The sequence below is a fragment of the Anarrhichthys ocellatus genome, unplaced genomic scaffold, assembly GCF_004355925.1.
Source record: "Anarrhichthys ocellatus isolate YVR2014 unplaced genomic scaffold, GSC_Weel_1.0 scaffold88, whole genome shotgun sequence".
Taxonomy (NCBI): Eukaryota; Metazoa; Chordata; class Actinopteri; order Perciformes; family Anarhichadidae; genus Anarrhichthys; species Anarrhichthys ocellatus.
In genome coordinates, this window is record NW_022280118.1 from 1,352,443 (window position 1) to 1,372,442 (window position 20,000).

At 41.7% G+C, this 20,000-nt stretch overlaps 2 protein-coding genes across 2 annotated transcripts in view; both read left to right on the forward strand.

Annotated features, from left to right (window-relative positions):
- The window catches only part of rad54l (RAD54 like), a 20,252-nt gene extending 14,061 nt beyond the window's left edge, over positions 1 to 6,191 (forward strand). Inside the window, exons 11-18 of the mRNA XM_031875297.1 lie at positions 511 to 585; positions 887 to 1,017; positions 1,102 to 1,212; positions 2,524 to 2,647; positions 2,726 to 2,804; positions 2,897 to 3,076; positions 3,803 to 3,966; positions 5,711 to 6,191. Of these exons, the coding sequence (XP_031731157.1) occupies positions 511 to 585; positions 887 to 1,017; positions 1,102 to 1,212; positions 2,524 to 2,647; positions 2,726 to 2,804; positions 2,897 to 3,076; positions 3,803 to 3,966; positions 5,711 to 5,912 (1,066 nt within the window). The 3' untranslated portion in view covers positions 5,913 to 6,191. The remainder of the gene's footprint in view (positions 1 to 510; positions 586 to 886; positions 1,018 to 1,101; positions 1,213 to 2,523; positions 2,648 to 2,725; positions 2,805 to 2,896; positions 3,077 to 3,802; positions 3,967 to 5,710) is intronic.
- Positions 6,192 to 7,752: 1,561 nt separating this feature from the next.
- Positions 7,753 to 19,190, forward strand: lrrc41 (leucine rich repeat containing 41). The gene is made up of 9 exons (XM_031875319.1): positions 7,753 to 8,059; positions 8,631 to 8,717; positions 8,824 to 8,882; positions 8,980 to 9,751; positions 12,345 to 12,581; positions 13,031 to 13,201; positions 15,724 to 15,822; positions 17,493 to 17,621; positions 18,815 to 19,190. The coding sequence occupies exons 1-9, from the start codon at positions 7,924 to 7,926 to the stop codon at positions 18,889 to 18,891; spliced, it is 1,767 nt and encodes a 588-aa protein (XP_031731179.1). The 5' UTR covers positions 7,753 to 7,923; the 3' UTR covers positions 18,892 to 19,190.
- The last annotated feature ends 810 nt before the right edge of the window (positions 19,191 to 20,000 follow it).

Genomic DNA, 20,000 nt, shown 5'->3' on the forward strand with positions numbered 1-20,000 from the left:
AAAAAAAAAAAAATCCATAAACGGCTTCTAAACGATTTTCCAGAAAATGAACTCTGATTATATATACTGTATATCAATATTGTATTAAATTCCAGGTGGAAGATTTCATCTATAGAAGCCACTCCTACTTTAGACTATTACAGATTAATGGTTGATACATTGGTGTTTCACTAAAATGTGTCATCAAATGTTTTATCGCTTCCTCTTATTAATTTATTCTCGTTTCTGCTTTTTAAATATTTTTTATAAACTCGTACTATAGGGTCAATGCTACATCAACAACATTTGTTATGCTAATACCTAAAAGCATTTAAGAACAGAGGGAACACAAATCATGAAACGCATCACAGTTATTATTTATTGAATAGAAAATGCATTCTCCAAACAAAACGAAATTTCATTTTAGTTTTGCAGTTTCTAACACACTTTATCCTCAGACAACACTGTCTAAAATGTTTATTTGAAGTTAATTATTCCCTTAATAATACTGACAATGTTCTACCTCTACAGGTGCTTGATAAGGAGAACATCTGACATCTTGTCGAAATATCTTCCTGTGAAAATCGAGCAGGTCGTATGTTGCAGGTAGGTTGATTCAGTTTGGTTTTGGTTAAGGACAGGTTGACATAAATAGAAGAATATTTAGGAGACAATTAAAGCTGAGTTTCAGTTTCAATAGCTGAGTTTCAATAACACATTCTTTTCAATCCCTTACTTTGAGTAAAAACGTGTTTTTCAATCAAAAACCTTTTATGAATTTACAAATTCTGCAGAATTTCTCAAATAGATTAGTTTATAATATAATATTTTAAATTTAAATTGCGCTTTATTTAAATCAGGAAGTATGGTTACAGACACATCCCAGCATTTGACTGTTTCCCTGTAGGCTGACCCCTCTGCAGTCGGAGCTCTATAAGCACTTCCTGCGGCAGGCCAAACCCATTGAGACAATGCAAGAGGGCAAAATAACTGTCTCCTCCCTGTCTTCCATCACATCACTCAAGAAACTGTGCAATCGTAAGTGTGCTTAAACCAAATATAACGCACTGTAAAATCATCTGCTGTTTGGTGGAAAACACTAACCAGTGTTCTGCGTCTCAGACCCGGCTCTCATCTATGAGAAGTGCGTGGAGGGTGCGGAAGGCTTTGAGGGGGCGCTGGATCTGTTTCCACCCGGTCACTGCACTAAGGCTGTGGAGCCTCAGCTCTCTGGTAAGAACATATAAAATACTCTGATGGTGTTAAAAACAAAGCAATACAGCATAATGGCTCCTGATGACTCTTTCTAGGACAATAAAAGTTTGAATTGACTTGGTCTAGAATAACTGGGAATTATCTGAACATCTTAAGACTTGTGGCCACCTCATTAACGGCTTTGAAAATAGGCACTGGTTTTATCATCATTGCAGTCATTTTAGTGAGAGGTTATCAATTATTGTGTTCTCGTTTGGGGTGGGGGAGCTGATGTGCAAACCTTTTTTATTGATGGCTGGTTACATCTCTGGATGGGACGGTATGCATGGACAGGTCTGTGACTCATTCACAACCTCTCAAAGGTTCAAATGAACAGCTAACCTTAAAGGAACTAACTATAGTTTTGTATCTTCAGTTTATTATTACTAGGGGTGTCATGGTATACTGGTTTTGGAGATAAAGTTAATAAAAAAGAAAAAAAAAGAATGGTAATGATGTTGTGTTAATAATTCACATAATGATAGTATTGTGAATATTAATTCATTATCGTTTCAGACACTGACCTACAGCATGTGGGTTGTTTTTTGTCATGTTTTTAAATTTCTGTTTGTGTGCAGATTAATCAAACAAGATACAGAACTTTGGACAAATTCACAACATGTTTTTATCTTTTTATTCTGCTTCAATCCATATTTTTGGATTTATAGCCCTTCAAAAACAACATTTTGTCCGCGATCAAAAAAAAACTGTTTGCTCTCCTACTTGCCACACACCAAGAGAGGCACACAAATAAGACAGATTGTATAGAAGTCTATGAGAAAATGACCCTAGCTCTCACTTTTTTGCCTCGGTAAACATTAGTTTATAGTCTCGATAACTAGTATCAAGTCTTCTTCAATACAGCATAATGTTCATTTCGTAAATTATTTAGAGTAAACAGGGTATGCTTTAGGGCGGGGCTACCTTGTGATTGACAGCTAGCTACCGCTAACAGAGCCGTATACGGCATCTCTATGTCACTCCTCCGCAGTCCAACTATGGTCACTTCCAATTACTGGTTGCAAAAAAACAAAATGGTGACGACAAAAATCCAGGATGGTGAAGGCTTCAAAACATCAGTCCACAAACCAATGGGTGACGTCACAATGACTTCGTCCACTTCTTATATACAGTCTGTGGTGATAATATGCCAGTGTGTTCACAGCTTGTTTCTGCTGCTTCACTTATTATAGCATTGATACTGTCATTGTGGTGCATGCTCATACATGAACTGAAAAAAGGGTCTCATCTTTCTATTTTTTGGTAATATATTGTTTCCTTTTGTTCCAGGGAAAATGCTGGTTCTTGACTACATTCTGGCAATGACAAGGACTACATCTAGTGACAAGGTGGTGCTTGTCTCCAACTACACTCAAACACTGGACCTCTTTGAAAAGCTGTGCAGATCTAGAAGGTGATTTTTGGGAAATTTAATTGTCTGTGTGATAGGATTTGTCAGTTGGAGTGAGCAGCTCCTCTTGGTCTTTTGCAGATACCTCTATGTTCGTCTGGATGGCACAATGTCAATCAAGAAAAGGGCCAAGATTGTAGAAAGATTCAACAGTCCATCGGTGAGTCGGTAAACTCTGTTTCAAACCACATTGAGCTTTAAAAAAGAAATAAAAAACAGCTGAACATCGTCTGACTCCATCTGTTTTCTCAGAATCCAGAGTTCATCTTCATGCTCAGCAGCAAGGCTGGTGGATGTGGCTTGAATCTGATTGGTGCTAATCGCCTAATCATGTTTGATCCGGACTGGAACCCGGCCAATGACGAGCAGGCGATGGCACGGGTGTGGAGAGATGGCCAGAAGAAGACCTGCTACATCTACAGACTGCTCTCTGTCAGTTCAACACAGCACAAAAGATGCACACATGACATAAAAACAGATCGTCAACACTTCTTAAAGGTGCAATGTGTAAGATCTGGCCAGAACGTGAAGAGGCGACAGTGTTGACGTCATGTCAAAGATACCTATGTTTTGTGCTGCAGAGATATCTACTGAAATTAGCATGCTAACCAGCTAGCCTGGGGACCCCGGGATCGGAGCTACCCACGTTCTGCTCCCGTAGTAGTCTCCTGGCGGCGGGAAGGACAAAAGGGAAATACAAGTTGTTTCTAATTTCTACCACTTTGGATTTAATCCAATAAAAAATTGTACACCGACATGTATAGCCACCTGGTTAGTGGCACAGTAAACGTATAGATGGCTAACGTAAACTATAGGCTGATGGCACACATTAACATTAAGTGTTTATTACCGTCTATCAGAGTTTCAGCTGTTAGTCAGTAGTTGGCTTCTTTTTTTTTTTTTTACTTGACTGATTACTTTAAATGTAGATTGTATGGACCCAGTAGTCTATTTGTTTGGAGTATGTGGCCAGGTATTACACATTGTATGCTTAATGTCTGTTTTAAGGAATACACTAATATTTTCACATGTATAAATAAATAAAAATTTCTACTGATTTAACTATTCAACACAGTTCAGGACCTTATAATGGATGTGTCCGAGCAGCCGGGTGTGCAAAGTTTCCCCGTTTTGACCCGTGTGTTTGTGTGCCGACAGACCGGGACGATCGAGGAGAAGATCCTCCAGAGGCAGGCCCACAAGAAAGCCCTGAGCAGCTGCGTGGTGGACGAGGAGCAGGATGTGGAGCGTCACTTCTCTCTGGGCGAACTCCGAGAACTCTTCACCCTCAACGAGGAGACCACCAGCGACACGCATGACCGGTACATGACTGATACAGCACAAACTTTTTATATATTTAATTTCATGCTCGGCTTGTTACAAGTGTGTGAAACTAATTTTTGGGGACGCATAAAATCTGTGCTGAAATCCTATATCATTTAACAGACTGGTTGATATCATTGCTGGAAGACCCTGACTGGCTCTTGTATTTTCAAAGTCGCATACCAGGGGTTACATGAACTGACTCTGTAGATTCACGTCTCAAACTGTGTGTATTGACAAAGTCCAAAATACTCATTGTTTTCATCAGATTTATAGCCATGCATATGCTCGGTTTTGTTTTATGAATCTCAAACTTATAAATCACTATGGTACTGTCTGTCACAGTATAGCACTGTTCTGATGACATTGCATTAGCAGCTGTGCTATTCATCTTTTCTAATTCTTCAGAAAATATTCCAAACAACAAAGTGATCCTCTAATACGACTATACAGACACGGCTAAATATGTTTTTGTCTGCTGATTTCTGACAACCGGACTTGAACTTCACAGTGTGAAAGATATATTTCTTTTAACCTCTTTTTCACCATTTTCATGGATAAAATTTGGCCACAAACGTAGTGGAACATGAAGCCTTATGTGGAGATTTGAGGGATGCTGATTATGCTACTAATGAAATCTTATCCCGCCTCATTAAGAGGTGGCAATCGTCCGGCTGAAATGAGCAATTTACAACAAGTCTTTCTAGTCTAGGCGACTGTGGCTCAGGGGTAGAGCAGGGTCGTCCTTCAATCAGAGGATTCGATGCTCCCCTAGTCCATGTCGATGTGTCCTTGGGCAACACACTTAACCCCAAATTTCTCCCGTAGCTGTGCCTACGGTGTATGAATGTTAGTTAGAGTCCTGATGGGCAGGTGGCACCTTGCATGGTAGCTTCTGCCATCAGTGTATGAATGGGTGTCAATGATGATCTATAGTGTGAAAGCGCTTTGAGTGGTCGGAAGACTAGAAAAGCGCTTTACAAGTACAGTCCATTTACCATTTAGTTAATAGGTAAAATAAAGGCTAAATAAATTACCAGGTGGCAACCTCCGGTTCTGCCGAGTGAAGCCGATCCTGAAGTGTCTTAAAACTTGCATTCTCGCTACTGACCAGCAGGGGGCTACTCCTCTGGTTGCAAAAAGAAGTCAGATTGTATAGAAGTCTATGAGAAAATGACTCTACTTCTCTCTTGATTTATTACCTCAGTAAACACTGTAAACATGAGTTTATGGTCTCAATCTCTAATTTCAAGTATTCTTCAATACAGCATGATGTTCATTTAGTAAATTGTGGTCCATTTAGAGTCAAACAGACCATAAAGCAGGGTATGCTTTAGTGTGATTGACAGGTCGCTGCCACTACCACAGCCGTATACGCCGTCTCTACGTCACTCCTCCGCATTCCAAATATGGTAACTTCTGTTCATTGGTTGCGGAAAAAAAACAACATGGCGACGGTGAAATTGCAGAAATCAAGGCTTCGTAACGTCAGTCCACAAACCATTAGGTGACGTCACGATGACTACGTCCACTTCTTATATACAGTCTACGGTTTTTATGGCTCTCACTTTATATTACATCTCCACCTTATCATATCATGGCTCTCATCAAACATCCTTTTACGGATTCATACATCTGGCCCCCGGTGGTTTTCATTTTATGATAAATAATTACCAAGTCTATGATCATAAATGTATGTAATATATTGAACCGGGCCTCTCCTCTTCCTCACGGTGATGTCAGGTTCCGCTGTCGCCGCTGTGTGAACGGCAGGGAGGTCTGGCCTCCCGCAGACGACTCCGACTGTACCAGCGACCTCTCCCAGTGGAACCACTGCTTCGACAAGAAGGGTCTGAGGGACCAAGTGTTGAAAGCCTCCTGGGACGCTGCCGTCTCCTTCGTCTTCCACCAGTGCTCTCACGAGGACCAGAAGGGCGTAGTATAGCGGGAGGAACTCAACAGACTCTCTATCACATAACCACATTCACTGTATGTCCTGATATTTATTTGTTATACAGTTGTTGTTGTTTTTAATTAAAAGTAAAGGAGAATGATTGGTGTTCTATCCATCATGAATGCAGTAACTTCTCAGAAATACCTGCTCTTACAGGAATCTGGGCACAATGCGTCGACACTGGTGATTGATTTGCCGGTTTTTGGCCAGTCAAACTGTGGTGCAGTTTAGTTTCCCTACAGCCTTCTGAAAGCAGCCGGTTAGCCAGATATGTACATTCCATCTTGCACATTTGGAACGCACAACGCACACAAATATCCATAATGGCGACTGGTGGTGCCAATGTAAGGAAGAAGCACACATGCCAGCTCTTCGTCCTCACTTATTAGAAGAAAAAATAATTAAAAGGGACCATGAACAGTTTAAAACATAAATGTCACCATTTGATGCGCCATACCACATTGTAGCTTTAAGCTAATTTGCATCTGTAGTCCCTTGGTAGGTCAAATTCTGACATATGAATTGTAAAATCTGATGTAAATGTTTTTTCTTTTTTTCCCATTTTTCATTGCTACTGCACAAGCTTATCCAACACAGATCATTCAACAATACAAATACTGTAAAACAGTTCTAACTTAATTGATGAGTGGCAACTGACGCAGAGGCGGTAGACCCTGCCTCCTCTGTCCACATGTCAAAGTGCCCTTAAGCAAAACACTGCTTGAGTGTGTGTGCGAGAGGAAAAATTGTAAAGCGCTTTGTCCATCATGGTAGAGAAGTGCTACATAGGTGCAGCTGCGTTTAGCAATTACCAACGTCGGTGTCTGAATAAACACTTGAAATGTTAGGTCCCAGCTCCCTCTGTGTCTCATTGGCAGTAACAGTATGTGTAGATGGCCAACAATATTTTTTAAGTCCAGTGCACTCATTAAAAGAAATGCATTTCACTGTGACAGCCAAACTGGTGGCTCAAATGTATTGTCTATTGGTATGAACACAAGCATAGTAGCCTACCCAGTAGGTGGAGCATAGTACCTAATAATCCTAATAATTGCACACAGTCTCTCCTGTAATGCTTTAATAGTGTTGCACTCGTAAATAGTTCTGTAAAAAATGGAGAACAATTTAAAGTGAGAATTTGGCACCTTTTGAATTGTACTCCAATGAAGTCCTCAGTGTGTTATATATTCACCATAAAAGCTGAGTCCTCCATCAATTTTCAAATCACATGAGGCGCAATATTTGATAAAGATGGCATTCCATTCCATTATCCAAACCGCTTATCCTATTGAGGGTCGCGGGGCGCTGGAGCCGATCCCAGCTGACATTGAGCAAGGCAGGGTACACCCTGGACAGGTCGCCAGGTTATCGCAGGGCTCTATATGTGCCGACAGACAAACATTCACACCTACGGGCAATTTTGAGACTCTAAATAACTGCATGTCTTTGGACTGTGGGAGGAAGCCGGAGAACCCGGAGGGAACCCACGCTGCTACGGGGAGAACGTGCAAACTCCACACAGAAGGACCACCCGGGATCGGGGATCGAATCCGGACATTCTTACATTTGAGTAAGACATAAATAATCAACTGTCGTGAAGCAAAGATTGAAACGATGACAAAAGCAGTGGAGAGAGGAGAGAACGAGATATGTGACAAACATTTACAGGTAGGAGAGGCTTTATTTCAGTATTTACAGGAACCAGGTTTAACATTCAGAATGTTAACCCTTCATTCAGTTGGGATGCTATACACTGGGGTACAGTAGATGGCGCCGTTTACCTTTCACCCTGGTTTGTAGCCCGCCATTAAAACTAAAGAAGAAGAAGAACCCCAGCTGCTGGCGGTAATGAGGTAATGCGCCTGGCAACCGCTATGGAACCACTAACGTTACACCAGGGAAGAGGAGAAGACCGACCATAAACATGACCTGACATTGACAGACGTGAGCCGTCACCGGCGCGGTGTCAGTTGCTTAACGTTTACTGTTAGCGGCGTAATTAATGACGTTAGCGAATGATAACACAACGATGCACAACATGGCAAACAATCCAAAGGAGCTAACGTTGTGTCTGAAGAAGATATGTTTCCAAGCTGTCAGGAAACATTTCGCTGCTGTGGGCACTGAGGCTGTTCTCGGTAAGTTCACGTTAGCCGTGTTCCCGTAACGTTGACTTTACTTAGCCTCGCGGTACACGAAGGACTAACGCACACAGAGCGGGTTGTTTACGGTACAATAACTGTTAGCGTTATTGTCGTAGAAGCTAGCATGTCACAACGTTAGCTAACGTTACATATCCTGCAAATGGAGATAGCCAGCTACACTGAACTCTATTGAGAATCTAGCCAGTTGTGGCCATATTATTATACAATAATTGCCATTTAGAAGGTTTCTCCTAAAATCTAAAAAATGATCAGACTAAGCTTTATTGGTGAAGTAATTTACCGTTACACATAGCGTTACAAGGACTTGTAATTTTCCATTGATATCTATGTAGTGTTACACAGAAATATAACGGTAACGCTACATCAGTGCCACATTTTAACAGTCACAGACCACTGACTGGTGTCTTATATTGATTATTGTCACTTCCAATGCACTTTCATAGTGATTTTTTTCTTTTGCTCAGCTTTTGCTAGTCACGTGTGGTGATGGATTTGGTGTCCACTGTTGGAACGTCCTAAAGTTTACCAATCTGTCCTCACCTAGGTCTTCCAACGCCTCTCATTAAGGATCTTCTTCCTTATCTGACAGTGTGTCAGCTGGATGAGCTCCAGCCTGCCCTCAACCAGAGAGGTAAAAACTGAAGTTTCCTCTATCTTTTTTTTTTTTTGCTCACAGAGATGGCACTTTTTTTAAACTCATGATTAAATTTGTCATTTTTTCGTTTGCTTTGTCTCAGGGGTGTCCACTCACTCTGGGTGGATTGGAGTCCTACAGGACATGTGTGGACCTAACCATGTAGGTGCAATGTCTCCTTTTTATAATGACCAATATCTCATATACTGAAGTAACATCCAGAACCCAGATGTAATATGTACCCTGTGTTTCATTTCAGGTCACAGACTTTGACACAGAAGAAGAGGCCAAACACGAAGTAATGAGGATGCTTTTTACTCTCGTATTCTACGGCTTCACGAACCCTTTCGTCAAAAGGAACATCACAAACTTGAACACCCCGTCCTTCCTGTGGGCGGCAGCTAAATGCATCAAACATTTTCTGCTCACTACGCCAGTTGAGAGTTTAACCGCCGAGCGACGGCCTCTCCTGAACCTCCTAGAGAAGCGTATCTGGAGCGTTGGTGTATCGCAGAGCATTGATATATCAAAGAGGAGGACGCAATCTGCGTTGTACGTCCTCCATCGCTTGCTGGACCACGGGGTGGCCAAAAAAGTCGTGGTACATGTGCAATGTCCCATAGTGCTGGCCTGGATCCTACATGGCAGGGGATCTCAGTATGTAAATCCCGACTTCAAGGACCTACTGAACAGCAAAAAGGCGAGCTGTATTTCACAAGCCGCTTCAGCCAGCGCAGACGGGCCTAGTTGCGGTTCAGGTCTTGGGACCAGCGCTTCAGAGGATCAAGTCACTCCCTGCAAACGCTCCAAATTGGACTCTGCGGAGCAATCTAGGAAAGCGAACTTTACATTGGACCCGCAGGCTCTCTGTAAAACCTTCAGTCCGTGTGACGGTCCCTCGGCGGGGGCTTGTCCATGGGGACGGATTGATTGTCTGGACATCAGGCAGTGTGGGTCTGACTCCCTCAGAGTGCTGAACTCTGCCCTGCCCACATTCTTCTGCCTTCGCTCTCTAACTCTTCACAGCTTTTGTAAGTTTTTAACTTGTGTATTTAGGGGAGAGGGGGTTCAGGGGGCATCCCGGTCTTTGCACCATGTATCTGTGCTTCCACGCTATCAGCAGCATTGACACATTGAGGTCTATGAATTTCCTCCAGCACTGGTGACAACAAAGGTGATGAATACCTTTTCCTTCCTCTTAACACATTTGCAAAGCTAGATCGCAGTCTTCTTCCTCGCTGCCTTTGTTTGGCGCATTTCTGCACAACTTCCTGTCGATATTAACTAACTCTTGACCTGCTGGTGTGAACCAGCAGGTCAAGAAATATTTTGATATTCATAAACGTATGCGTAATTTTCTTGTTAATAGTGGGCTGAAGTCTCTGACACTAACCAAAGTCAGTTGTTTTTAAGATAAATTTGACCAAATTCCAATTGAAATTTCTCCAGTCCGATACAATGCAAGTCACTGGAAATGTACCTGTTGTGCCCACGACATTGATACATTTACAAACAATTTGTTGACACAAACGTAACTCATTCAGCTCCATTGTATTTGGGTGAAGGCAGAATTCTTTAGAGAACTGTGTCTCAAAAACCTGGACAAACAAAACTACAACTATCTCCATGGACAGATACCTCTATGGGCTGTGAAACTGAACCTTTCAACAATACAACTGAGCATTGTCCATGTAGAATTTGTATTACCATTGCACTTTATTTGTGTTTGATAATAGAATTCAGATTTCCTTTACATTTTGCTGTAGAGAATGTGCTGCTCTCTGTTGTGTGAGAGAAAAACCCCTCGACTCTCGCGTGTTCATAAGTACTTTGAACACTAATTCAAATACTCTGTAGGAGACTGAACTAAGTCCTGAATATCCCATTAACATTTAGGCTACATACAGTGGATATAAAAAGTCTACACACTCCTGTTAAAATGCCAGGTTTTTGTGAGAAATGAGACCAAGATAAATCATGTCAGAACTTTTTCCACCATTAATGTGACCTATAACGTGAACAATTCAATTGAAAAACAAATTGAAAAATAAAAAACTTACAATAAGCTGGTTGCATAAATATGCACACCCTTAAACTAATACTTTGTTGAAGCACCTTTTGATTTGATGACATCACTCAGTCTTTTGGGGTAGGAGTCTATTAGCATGGCACTTCTTGACTTGGCAGTATTTGCCCACTCTTCTTTGCAGAAGCGCTCCAAATCTGTCAGATTGCGAGGGTATCTCCTATGCACAGCTCTCTTCAGATCACCCGACAGATGTTCAATTGGATTCAGGTCTGGGCTCTGGCTAGGCCATTCCAAAACTTTAATCTTCTTCTGGTGAAGCCATGCTTTTGTTGATTTGGATGTATGCTTTGGGTCGTTGTCATGCTGAAAGGTGAAATTCATCTTCAGCCTTCTAATGGAAGCCTGAAGGTTTTGTGCCAAAATTGACTGGTATTTGGAACTGTTCATAATTCCCTCCACCTTGACTAAGGCCCCGGTTCCAGCTGAAGAAAAACAGCCCCAAAGCATGATGCTGCCACCACCATGCATCACTGTGGGTATGGTGTTCTTTGGGTGATGTGCAGTGTTGTTTTTGCGCCAAACATACCTTTTGGAATTATGGCCAAAAAGTTCAACCTTGGTTTCATCAGACCATAACATATTTTCCCACATGCTTTTGGGAGACTTCATGTATGTTTTTGCAAAATTTAGCCAGGCTTGGATGTTTTTCTTCGCAAGAAAAGGCTTCCGTCTTGCCACCCTACCCCATAGCCCAAACATATGAAGAATACGGGAGATTGTTGTCACATGTCCACAAATGCCAGTACTTGCCTGAAACTCTTGCAGATCCTTTAATGTTGCTGTAGGCCTCTTGGAAGCCTCCCTAACCAGTTTTCTTCTCATCTTTTCATCAATTTTGGAAGGACGTCCAGTTCTTGGTAATGTCACTGTTGTGCCACATTTTCTCCACTTGATGATGACTGTCTTCACTGTGTTTCATGGTATATCTAATGCCTTGGAAACTCTTTTGTACCCTTCTCCTGACTGATACCTTTCAACAATGAGATCCCTCTGATGCTTTGGAAGCTCTCTGCTGACCATGGCTTTTGCTGTAAGATGCAACAGCTGAACTTTATTTGGGATTAATCAGTCACTTTAAATGATGGCATGTGTGTACCGACTACTATTTAACATGAGTTTGAATGTGATTGGTTAATTCTGAACACAGCCACAAGATTTCAGTTTGTTTTTCAATTGAATTGTTCACGTTGTAGGTCACATTAATGGTGGAAAAGGTTCCGACATGATTTATCTTGGTCTCATTTCTCACAAAAACCTGGCATTTTAACAGGGGTGTGAGACTTTTTATATCCACTGTATGTATAGTACTTGGATGGAATATTTTCTGCATGCTGAAATCTACATCCGATAACTACCACATACTCTCCCTTTAAACTGCAGTAACATTTAAAGGGGGTGAATTAAATCCATGGGATCTGTAGACAGCATTGCTGAATTGAAACCATTTAATCAGTTGACAAACCTAAAAGCGAGGGTAGACGGCACATTTTTGTTGTGGGGGTGCAGGAATAATCAGTTGTAACTCGTTTGTGCAGTGACCTTCAGGGACTCTGATGTGTTGTCGCTGGCCAGAGCCCTGAAGCAGCTGTCGGAGAGCTCCCGCAGCTCTCTTGCCGATCTGAGCGTCAGCGTCCTGCCGTGCACCCGGCTTGTGAAGGTCCTGCTGGACGCGAGCCCCAACCTGATGTCCCTGCACGCGGAGATCCAGACTTTGATGTGGGGGCCGCGCCTCTTACCGCATCGTCCCAGGACTGCAGAGTCAGACATGTCAGGTGCTGTGAAAAGCTTCTACTCAAAGGGAAGTTACACTTCATGTGTGCAGGATTGAAAGTGTCATGTTGTTTGGAAAAACAAGAGATGAACCAGTCCAGATTTAAGCTACTAATTCTGTAGTGAAGCATTTCTCAACGGAGGTGCATTCAGGGAATGTCGCAGGGTTTGTTGGAAGCAATATTTTTGAAAGGTGGGCGTTGAGGTTTTCTTGGTAGCCGTTTGCGAGTATCTGTCTGTCCTACATTCGAGAACAGGAAGTTGAATTCTCTTATTGTATTTGGATAAAAGCGACATCTAAATAATGTCATGTTAATGTAGACCTAAACTGCTCCTTTTTAGAGTTTGTTCAAAATGGATCGGTACAGCAGAATCACACATAGTTTTAAATACAAATACTGCTAATACTACAGCAGTGTAGGGTATAATTATCCACCTACTTACCCCTCAGCTGAGCTGCTGCCCCTGGAGAAGCTGGACATCAAAGTGGCGGAGCTCCAGACAGATCTGAGCTTCGTCACATCCGTGCTGAGACGCTGTCCACATTTCACCTCTCTTCACCTAGCCGGGATGAGATTACCAACCGGCTCCTCTCTGAGCCAACTCTTCACCACTCTCTCAGGTATGTGTGCGATGTCACTGTACGAGGTTCACCACAGGGCGAGTTTACAGGCCTTCTAAAAAAATTAACCGTGTACACAAAGCACCGGGGCATCGGTGAGATTTCCACCCATATGTACAGAGGATTCCCAGTGGGTATATCAAATGTTTAGAATTGACATCTTGACAGCATAAGTCTGGTGATATTCTATATTTTTCAAATCTTGTGTGTTTGTGTGTATCAGAACCTGATGTAGCTTCTTCCTCTGCCACAGAGCTCCATTGATGTGCATAAACTATTAAAAACACATCTATCACTCAGGGGGACATGTTCCTTTATTACCATCAACACATACTAGTTTCTTTTTAACTCATACACCGACCTGCTGCCACAAACCAAACAACCACCAAATGTGGATGAAGCCACTGCTGAAAATAGTCCCCAACAGTTCTCCTGTTTGAGTAAAGTTTGTGTATACAGTGGGTATGGAAAGTATTCAGACCCCTTTAAATTTTTCACTCTGTTTCATTGCAGCCATTTGCTAAAATCAAAAAAGTTCATTATATTTCTCATTAATGTACACTCAGCACCCCATCTTGACAGAAAAAAACAGAAATGTAGAAATTTTTGCAAATTTATTAAAAAAGAAAAACTGAAATATCACATGGTCATAAGTATTCAGACCCTTTGCTCAGTATTGAGTAGAAGCACTCTTTTGAGCTAGTACAGCCATGAGTCTTCTTGGGAATGATGCAACAAGTTTTTCACACCTGGATTTGGGGATCCTCTGCCATTCTTCCTTGCAGATCCTCTCCAGTTCTGTCAGGTTGGATGGTGAACGTTGGTGGACAGCCATTTTCAGGTCTCTCCAGAGATGCTCAATTGGGTTTAGGTCAGGGCTCTGGCTGGGAATGGTCAAGAATGGTCACAGAGTTGTTCCGAAGCCACTCCTTTGTTATTTTAGCTGTGTGCTTAGGGTCATTGTCTTGTTGGAAGGTGAACCTTCGGCCCAGTTTGAGGTCCAGAGCACTCTGGAAGAGGTTTTCTTCCAGGATATCTCTGTACCGCATTCATCTTTCCTTCAATTGCAACCAGTCGTCCTGTCCCTGCAGCTGAAAAACACCCACATAGCATGATGCTGCCACCACCATGTTTCACTGTTGGGATTGTATTGGGCAGGTGATGAGCAGTGCCTGGTTTTCTCCACACATACCGCTTAGAATTAACGCCAAAAAGTTCAATCTTGCTCTCATCAGACCAGAGAATCTTATTTCTCATAGTCTGGGAGTCCTTCATGTGTTTTTTGGCAAACTCTATGCGGGCTTTCATATGTCTTGCACTGAGGAGAGGCTTCCGTCGGGCCACTCTGCCATAAAGCCCCGACTGGTGGAGGGCTGCAGTGATAGTTGACTTTGTGGAACTTTCTCCCATCTCCCTACTGCATCTCTGGAGCTCAGCCACAGTGATCTTTGGGTTCTTCTTTACCTCTCTCACCAAGGCTCTTCCAAAGTTTGCTCAGTTTGGCTGGACGGCCAGGTCTAGGAAGAGTTCTGGTCGTCCCAAACTTCTTCCATTTAAGGATTATGGAGGCCACTGTGCTCTTAGGAACCTTGAGTGCTGCAGAAATTATTTTGTAACCTTGGCCAGATCTGTGCCTTGCCACAATTCTGTCTCTGAGCTCCTTGGGCAGTTCCTTCGACCTCATGATTCTCATTTGCTCTGACATGCACTGTGAGCTGTAAGGTCTTATATAGACAGGTGTGTGCCTTTCCTAATCAAGTCCAATCAGTTTAAGCTGGACTCCAATGAAGGAGTAGAACCATCTCAAGGAAGATCAGAAGAAATGGACAGCATGTGAGTTAAATATGAGTGTCATAGCAAAGGGTCTGAATATTTCAGTTTTTCTTTTTTAATAAATTTGCAAAAATTTCTACATTTTTGTTTTTTTCTGTCAAGATGGGGTGCCGAGTGTACATTAATGAGAAATAAAATGAATGTTTTTGATTTTAGCAAATGGCTGCAATGAAACAGAGTGAAAAATTTAAAGGGTCTGAATACTTTCCGTACCCACTGTATATACATTTATCAGAAGGTATTGAGATACACTATCACACTACTGTTTTTTTTTTTTTTTTTACTGGATTTGTTGCTTATAAGAAATATAGAGTAACACCAGCATTACCCTTTAAGAACTATTGAACCGTTGAGATACATGTGAACAAAATTCTAGGCCGTTACTGATCATCTTCAAACCATATATCCCCCGATTTGAAATGTGTTTTGTTCAACACAAATGCATAACCAAATCCATCTTGGTACAGATTTAGTTTTTGTGACTAAGATAGCGGGGCTTTTGCAGTTTAACTTGTCAGTTGTCTCTACTAAGCTTTTCTGTGCTGCAGTTTCTTGTTACTAATCAGTCGGCAGAAACACAGGTACAAATATCTGTACAATAAGCTAATATAATGCCTGCCCTGCCCTAATATCAGCCTGGTCCATTTATCTGTCTAACTCTTAACCAAATTTAATCTCTAAACTTTTAGAGTCAAATCCCCTCTTGAGGAGTCTCAACTTGGAGGACCTTAAGCTGTCCGATTGTCTCCCCGAGATCCTAAATCTACTGAGAGACTGCAAGTTGGAAGGTAAGAAAAGGAGAACGACTCGTGACTGCAGGAGAACATCAGATATATGGGAAGTCAAGTCAGCTTTAGCTGGTCTAAGTCGAGCCGTGATGTCCTGTTTTTAAGCTTCTAACTGAATTTCTGGATTGGAGTTTAGCTTCACTCCTGTGCTCCAGTTTGTACTGCCACACATCAGCCTTACTTTACTTTTTACGGATCAATTTAAGCCCTTTCAAAGCATTGAGAGGCTTTTAATGTGAAGGAGTTGTAGAAAATGCGATGTGTTTATCATTGATTTAGCGGAGCTTTGCAGGTGGTGCTGATCGTCAATGAAAACAGGTCTGACACATGATATAATATTCAATTTTATAGTAACGGCTACAAAAAAGTACAAAAGTGTTCTTAAAATATACTTAAAGTACCAACAGTACTCATTATGCAGAATAGTATATTGGATTATAACTCTTAATGCATTAAAGTATTCATCACTTTAATGTTGCAGCTGGTGAAGATGGAGCTCACATTAGTTACTTTATATACTGCTGGGTGGTTAAATCTATAATAATACATCAACATTTATTAGTTGATTATATTTAGTTTTCATCGTCAGAATCTGCAAAGTAACGAAAGCTGTCAGACACTTTTGAAAAGCACGATACGATCCACTGAGATGTAGTAGAGGTAAGAAGTATCATAAAATGTACTAAAGTAAATGTACTTCGTTACTTTCCACCACTGGCTGTGCGGTGGAGAAACACTTGTACTCTGCCAACACAGCTTGACTGACTCTTGGCTGTTCACCGCATGGCGTGGCTCCCTTAGAATACCTTTCTTTGGTGACACAGTCCATAATGTCTGAATCCTACACATAGGGGCTTTAAACCTGTTCATAAGTGAATACAGTTTTAGCAGAGGCTTTACATATCTACTTCAGTTCATGATATGACCTGGAGCCCAAGGTTAAAAATAAGATGTTAATGTTAAGTTCTCTTTCTAAAGCTGTGTTATGCAGAAGTTTGGCTAATGCTAAGTCCTGCGCGCTGTCGTGCGGCCCAGCCGTCAAGTACAGCTTGATCCGGGACGCCACCACGAAGCCAGGTCTCACGTAGCTGGTTAGCCTGAACCTTCCTCCGACTAGACATTAGCCAGGACCAGACTGGCTGCAGGACCTAAGGCCTTAGGTCCCAGCTGGGTTAGCTCAGCTTCCATCCTCCCTCTCCTCCATAGGGCGGTCAGTGGTGTTTGGTTTGGCAGCTTCGGCGGTGATCTTAAGGTCCGCTCCACACAAATGAATCCAATTCCTACGCATCCTTCCCTGTTGTTGATGAGTTACATTACATTACAGTCATTTAGCAGACGCTTTTATCCAAAGCAACTTACAATTCAGATTCTATCTACACCGTAGGCACAGCTACAGGAGCAATTTTGGAGTTAAGTGTCTTGCTCAAGGACACATCGACATGCAACTAGCGGAGGCGGAGCCAGGGATCGAACCGCCGATCCTCTGATTGAAGGCCCTGCTTCCCACTTAGCCACAGTCGCTCCCCAGATTCTTCTCTCATATGCCAGAAGTGCTCTAGCAATGACAAAAAGACAACAAATCAAGAGAAAAAATGTAGTAAAACGCATGGCAGCCATGGTCTCAGCATCTCGATGTTTAACCATCTGCCATTTTCCTCTCCCACTGTCAGAGCTGCGGTTTAATGACTGCCGCCTCGTTGAGTGCTGGAGCAACAAGGAGGAGAGTTTGCAGCGGCTGGTGGCCACTCTGAAGGCGGTGCCCTCCCTCCACACACTCAGCTTGGCTCAGAACCGGCTGAGTAAGTCCTTCACGTCTCTCCACTGATGGGATTCAACTCAGGGATCATCAGTGCCAATACTGACATGCTTTTACTGCTGCTGTTACTGTCCATGAAAGGACAGTAACTTGCCATGAAAGTGCCTTTTGAGTACCTTTTTCTAAAGCTGTGTACAAAATAGAATGTAGGCTCTTTGTATTGAGATGGTGATAGCAAACCTATTTCTTATGTTTATCATTGATTATGGTCCTGAGCTGGTAATTGATGATCATCAGATGAAAAAGGTTGAATTATGTCAAGATCCTTATCCTGTAGATTATGGAATTTATATGGAATTTTTTCAGGGATATCTTAATAAAACTGTTAGTCAAACTTTAACTGTTAGTTAAAGATGGTGGTCTAAATCCACAGTCCTCATTCTGTGCACTCTGTAGTTCTGCACTCTGAAGTTCAGCTGAAGCCATTTGTTATCAAAACATGTCATATTTTTGAAAAGGATCCCCATTAGCTTCCACAAGGAGTCCGTTAAAGTGAATGAACTGTGGGTCCGATTGAGGTAAATAGAAGGTTGTCAGTTGTAAAATCTGAGAAGAGGCCCAAGGCCCCCCCACGGCAAACAGTTGCATCAGAACAAATGAGTCGAATCAGAAAAGGAGCCTTCGTAATAAACTCTTTGAATCCTATTCATAACTTTTCATCCAGAGTGCAGATGTTGAGAAACTAACATTCAGTGGAGTAACCAGGTCAGCTGCCGTTTCTATTATAGACAATATTGTGACATGACATCGTTACAATGATGATCCTCTATTCACATGAAATCCTTGAGACTTCTAAACACAGCTGTGTAGTGATTGAGAGTGGAGAGAGTTCAGCTAAAGTTTTCTTTTCTCTTCAGTGGAGACACAACAGGTGAATACAGTTTTCATTCTCATTATAACTAATAGATATCACCATGAAACTTCCACAGCTGATTACTTACATCAGTTAAACGGTTTCTGAATGTTATGTGTACATTTTGTGCGCTTTGAACTTGAATGGTTATAATAGGTTTGTGTTGTGTTCACAGCTTGTTGCCCGTTCCAAAAGATCAATTCATATTTTTAGTTTTCAGTCTCAACAGACAGGTGACCCATACATGTGCTATTGGTGCATCTCTAAATCGTGAAGGCAAATTAAATATTTACTTAATATATGGTAACTGTCTGTGTCAACAGCCAAGAACGTGTGTGTGCTGGCGGAGCTGTTTTCAGGACCCTCACCGAGCTCAGTGAAACGACTCGACATCAGGTGAGAGCTGCCTCGGGCTTCAGCTTAGTTTAAGGTCGACGTGGTGAAGCCGGCGCCAGAACATGACGTAACCATTGCCTGTGTGCCGCGGCGCTCGCTCGTGCACCTCCACATTTTTTGTAACTTGGTGCTTGCTTAGAGCTTTACAGACGTGACTGTTCCAAATAGTTCACTGATAAAAGTACTATAAATTAGTTTTTAGATGCTTTACAAATCTCCGTTTGACTAAATATTTTGCAGCTCAATTCAATTCAATTTATTTTTGTATCGCCCAAAATTACAAATTACAAATTAGCCTCAGGGCTTTACAATCTGTACACGTGCGACATCCTCTTTTCCCGGAACCCTCACATCGGAACGGGAAAGACTCCCCCCAAAAAAACGGGGAGAAAATCAAACTGTTTACAGAATATTCAACCTTCATTTCTTTTTAATGCATTTAATATATGACTTGTTTTTTTACAGGGCTTGTACTAAGGCTATGAAGTAGTCCATGAATATGAGATATAAGTTTACAGTTATTACAATCCCTCCTCTGCATTGTGGAGGTTGCTTTATGGCGATTTTCCTGTTACACTCATTATCTTTTTGATTCTTCACACTTTTGGAGAATAAAGCGATGAAATGTGCATTGAGCATAAACGCCTTTAGCTCTATCTGAGAGGTATAAACAAAACATCACTTCTATCACTTCAAAATCTTTATGACCCCAGTGGTTCATCAGCATTAGCTGATGAACTACTTGGTCATAGAGATTTTCTCTTTTCAGCCGTAGCAAGTTAAGTTAGCTGAGAAAGTCAAAAGCATGTGGGCTCCTCAAACTTTGACTCTACATGTTGTTGAGACTAAAGAAGTTAGCATGTGTATATTGTATTTACTGTTACTGTGCCTCTAAAGTCTACATTACACCATATACCTAAAAGAGCATTACATTTCAAATAATGATTGCATCATTTACCTTGTAATATGTTTATCATTGTGGATTTCATTTTCTAGAATTATGCTCAAACAATATCATTTTTGTATGAAACATGGAGAGAAAGAGAAAAAAATGATAGATATATCTGTATAGATATAGATATACACACGTGGACAAAATTGTTGGTACCCTTC